This window comes from Mastomys coucha, unplaced genomic scaffold (assembly GCF_008632895.1).
Source record: "Mastomys coucha isolate ucsf_1 unplaced genomic scaffold, UCSF_Mcou_1 pScaffold23, whole genome shotgun sequence".
NCBI lineage: Eukaryota > Metazoa > Chordata > Mammalia > Rodentia > Muridae > Mastomys > Mastomys coucha.
In genome coordinates, this window is record NW_022196906.1 from 102,882,506 (window position 1) to 102,887,623 (window position 5,118).

At 44.4% G+C, this 5,118-nt stretch overlaps 1 protein-coding gene across 1 annotated transcript in view; it reads left to right on the top strand.

Annotated features, from left to right (window-relative positions):
* LOC116073708 (F-box/WD repeat-containing protein 15-like) overlaps nt 1–5,118 on the top strand; it is a 14,256-nt gene that overhangs the window by 5,561 nt on the left and 3,577 nt on the right. The window contains exon 5 of the mRNA XM_031345734.1: nt 3,715–3,924. Coding sequence (XP_031201594.1) covers nt 3,715–3,924 — 210 coding nt within the window. The remainder of the gene's footprint in view (nt 1–3,714; nt 3,925–5,118) is intronic.

Sequence of the window (5,118 nt, forward strand, 5' to 3'; positions counted from 1 at the left end):
TTTTTTTTAGATTTATTTATTATTATAAATAAGTACACTGTAGTTATCTTCAGACGCAGCAGAAGGGGGCATCAGATCTCATTACAGATGGTTGTGAGCCACCATGTGGTTACTGGGATTTGAACTCAGGACCTTCAGAAGAGCAGTCGGTGCTCCTACCCGCCAAGCCATTTCACCAGCCCTTGGAGAGTCTTGAGAAGTAACATTTACCATATCATATATGTTGGCTACAAGTTTGTGTGTTTGTGTACTTTCCTTTGTTGTGTTAAAAGGCCAAAAAAAAAAGTAACTTGGATGAAAGGACTCACAGGTTACAATCTATCAGAGGAGGCTAAGGCAGAAACTGAAGCAGAGCTTATGGAAGGTTGACCACTCTTTATAGATTGCTTTCCATGGTTTGCTCAGTTAGCTTTCTTATACCACCGAGGGCCACCAGCCCGGCGATAGCACTGCCTACAGGGGGCTGAGTCCTCCCACACTGACAAATAATTAGGGAAATACTCTACATAGACGCTTAGAGGCAATCCACTGGGATGGATGTGGGGGTGATGTCCTCCCTCAATTCACAACCTAGTAGTTGGGAGAGCTGGACCTGACCTCTCATTGGCTGTGGCACTAGGAGAATGGGCCCTCACTCCTTGTCTGGAGAGCACAGTAGAGTGGTGCTGTATTGGGGGTATGTATGGAACAATTGACACAATTGTTCTCCACATGATATCTACCAGGATTTGGGGTACATCACCCCAGGTGCTAAACAGAACAGGGTGTGGCTTGCACTGAACATAGTTCTCCTGGGACCTTCCTGGGCTGTGTGTCTTAGGGGAGGAAACAAGGCTAGAGCTGTGACAGCATTGTCGACCTGGCAGCAGCACACCTGTGTAGGTAGAGAATCACTGTTCTCCAGGGTCTTGTGAATTGTAGATGCCCATATGATGCCCTGCAGAGGGATGGTGGGGACCCTAGTAGCAATGGGAAGGAACTCAGGACTGCCTGTGCCTTTGGTTCTCGAGAACATTACTCCCGGTTTGTCTCAGCATTATGACACCAGATTCCCACTGTGCAGTCCCTCCTCTCTTGTGGACTCTGACTTGTGAGATGGTCAGCTGCTGAGCCATTGTAGGAGAGAACCAGGTGATGCTGTATACCTCAGTGTGGGTTTCTTGACTATCCTCCATTCTCTCAATGATTTTTTACTTTAAAAGGTAAAAGAGCCTAATGGAGTGAACATTAATCCACTCTTGAGGTGGTTGGTTCTGTTTGCCTGGCAGAAGGGGTTACCCTGTAGTCCTAGCTGTCCTGGAAATATATGGACGAGGCTAGCCTCCAGCTCAACACATCTGCCTGCCTCTGCCTCCTGAGTGCTGGGACTAAAGGGCTGACCCAACACACCCAGCAAAGGAGTTTTTATGTTGTTAGATAGCATCTCAATGACTACAAGCATTGTCTCCTACAGAAAACTGAAAATGTAACATAATGGACCGGACGATCGTGAGGGTGGAGGTCTTGGGGTTGTGTGGTTTTGTTTGGTTTTGGCAGGTGGGTAACAGGAAGCTGTTTAGGACAATATCAGAGTGTCCTAAAGTTCACACTGCAGTCCAGGCTGGTCTTAGACTCATGGGGACCCTCCTTCCTCTGCCTCCTAAGTGCTAGGCAGGATCCGGTGGTGCATCATCATAGTACCAGGCAGAGGGAGTCGGGAGAGGAGTCTCACCACAACCTACTGAGACTGAGTCATGTGCTACATGGTAATAAGGCCTTCAACAGGTTGCCTTTCAAAGGAGTTAAAGTGGAAGTCACATTTTAGTGAAAGAGATTGCTTAAAGGGGAGATTCCATTAAAGGGAAGGAGAGGTTATTAATAATTTTCACACAAATGGAGCTAGGGATTAGAAATGGCTATATTGATTTCTGTCTCTAATAATTTATTAAATATAATTATACTTTTGGCTTTTTGTCATTGATGCTGCTGTTTCTGGAGTGAGTGTGTGTATGTGCGTTTGTGTGTCTGTGTTTGCATGTATGTGATTTAAAAACAAAAACACACTTATTTTATTTGCTTTATTGGGATGTTCACCTGCATGCCCAAAGAGGGCATCCAGTTATAGAGATCCCGGTTATAGATGGTTGTGAGTAACTATTTTTTTTTTTTTTTTTTTTTTGCTGGAAATTGAACTCAGGACCTCTGGAAGAGCAGCCAGTGCTCTTCAACACTGAGCCATCTCTCCTGCCCCTTGATTTTTTTTTTTTTTTAATGCTAAAGAAAACCTGGAAGAGAAACCTCATTTCCTTCTTTGCAATGTATAAGAATTGATGGTATGGCCGGGCAGTGGTGGCGCACTCTTTTAATGCTAGCACTTGGGAGGCAGAGGCAGGTGGATTTTTGAATTTGAGGCCAGCCTGGTCTACAGAGTGAGTTCCAGGACAGGCAGGGCTACACAGAGAAACCCTGTCTCAGAAAACAAAACAAAACCAAAAACAAAAAACAAACAAACAAAAAGAATTGATGATACAATAACCAGTTTTTGAACTGATTAATTGTGAATAGGTTTGTTTCATGTGTTGTAAAACTTAACACTGCCAGAAGTGGTGGCCCAGGCCTTTGACTCCAGCACTCAGGAGGCGGAGGCAGACATGACTGAAGCCAGCTTGGTTTGCATAGAGAGTTCCAGTGGAGCCAGGGGTATAAAGTGACTCAGTGACCCTGTCTCAAATACCAAAAAATTAGCCGGGTGGTAGTGGTGCACACCTTTAATCCCAGCACTTGGGAGGCAGAGGCAGGCGGATTTCTGAGTTCGAGGCCAACCTTGTCTACAGAGTGAGTTCCAGGACAGCCAGGGCTACACAGAGAAACCCTGTCTCAGAAAACTAGAAAAAGAAACCCAAAAAACAAACAAATCAAAACCAAAACCAAACCCAGCCCCACTAGAAGTGATGATGGGCACATGCTCCATGCTTGCACTGTTAGTAAAGGTGCAATGGCTCTGAGCACAGGGCCATGATTGTGCTGCATACATGTTTGCGGGAGTTGGTTCTCCCCGTCCATGTGGTTCCTGGGGATTGACCTCCTGTCATCAGGTTTAGTGGCAGGTGCCCTTCCCTGCTGAGCCATCTTGGCAGCCATATTCTTCTTTCTGGTCTGTATAGTGAATGTGTGCTCGCCTCTGAGCATAATGTATGTGTCCTGTTTTCCTGTCCACTCCTGCCCCAAATAATCTAGATGTTTGTTTTTCTTCCTTGTGTTTCTTTTTATTTTTATGTACATCGCTATTCTGCCTGCGTGTAGATCCATGTGAGGGTGTCAGATCCCCTGGAACTGTAATTACAGACAGTTGTGAGCTGCCATGTGTGTGCTGGGAACTGAACCCAAATCCTTTAGTTAAGAACAGCTGGTGGTCTGAACTGCTGAGTTATCTCTCCTGCCCTGTGTTTCTTTTTCTTTTTTGAGATAGTCTTGTAATGTAGCCCCAACTGATCTGCAACTTGACATTGTAGACCAGACTGGCCTCAAGCTGCTAGTGACCTTCCTGCCTCTGCCTCCCAGGGCTGGGATTCTAGGCTTGTGCTACCATGTCCAGTGAGGGATGCTTTGAACTTTCATATTCTTTTCTTCTAAGTAAGAAGGGGTTCCAGTCTGTATGAGGCTTCCAAATAAAGCTGGTGGGTGAATACAGTTGAACTAGAGGTGCTCAGACATGACGATGCTCTCGTTCTCCAGGGCGTTATGACCTGGGCAAGCCCAGAGCAGCCAGCCAGTATCAAGCTGTTGACTACCCTTCCTGAGATGCACATGGCTGTCACTGTAGATATAAGATCAACTATCAAACTGTGGGACTGTTACAACAGGGAAGCTCTGGCTATTAACAACCTGTTATCTCCCTGCGAATCACTGAAGGCTGTCTTTACCAAGGACGGCCCAATTGTCTTGGTAAGTGACCCCCAAATCTGGAATAGTCACACAGAACAAAAATATTGCCAATTTGAGTTCCATTACTGTCAAATCTCAACTTGCCTTCTAGGAGTCTCTGCAAACCCTGAGAATCAATCACAGTATACCATAAACATGGCCATCTCTTAGACTTTGACCTAATTCATGTACATATCCTTAAGCCATTCTCTTAAAAATATCATTTTAAATTTCTTTCCTGGGATCTTGAGAGAGATGGCTCAGTGGGTAGCAGTGTTTGCTGAGCAAGCATGAAGACTCAAGTTCAAATCTCTGACACTCACATAAAAAGTGGGATGTGACTAAATGTGCCTGTATCCACGGTGTTGTTGGGGATGGAAACACAAGGGTCAGGGGGATTAGAGGGTTCCTAGCCAAGCCAGCCTAGCTCCAGTTTCAATAAGAGACTCTCTTAGGAAATCAGGAGATGAATGACCTAACAGGAGACCTGGCAGCCTTCTCTGGTTTCCATATATGCTCAGATATGTAATCTATATATACATATATAAACATACACATAACAATACCCACAAACACACACATACACAATTTTTCTATGTGATTTCACATCTTCTTTTCTTTGAAATGTTTATTATTGCTGAACCCATGAATTTGAGTGGGTACAATAGAGAGAAATATGTGAATTTTATCAGATATTGAAGAAAAAGGATAATATTGATGTCCTAGTGAGTCCTGGGGAAGAGTGTTTTAGGGCTTAGAATATCTTTGTATATACCCTACCTCATGTGTTTGGGACAGTGTCTCATTATGTAGTCCTGGCTGGCCTAGAACTCTCTGTGTAGACTAGGGTGGTCTAACTCACAGAGATCAGACTGCCTCTGCCTTCTGAGCATTGGGATTAAAGATATATGCTACCATGCCCTACAAAAGTTTCTTAAAAAAAAAAAGAAAACTCCTGGAAGGAATGGTGGTACATGTCACAGAGGCAGGTGAATCTCTTGAGTTTGAGACCAGCCTCGTCTATATTCTGAGTTCCAGGATAGCCAGGGCTACACAGTGAAATCTTGTCTGAAAAAACCCAAAAGGAAAAACAAATTGTTTTGTGTGTGATTATTTTGCTTGCATGTGTTTCTATTTATCATGAGCATGCTTGGAGGCCAGAAAAAGCCATTGGAACCCCTGGAATTGAACCTATACACTCCGCTTCTGTCTCTC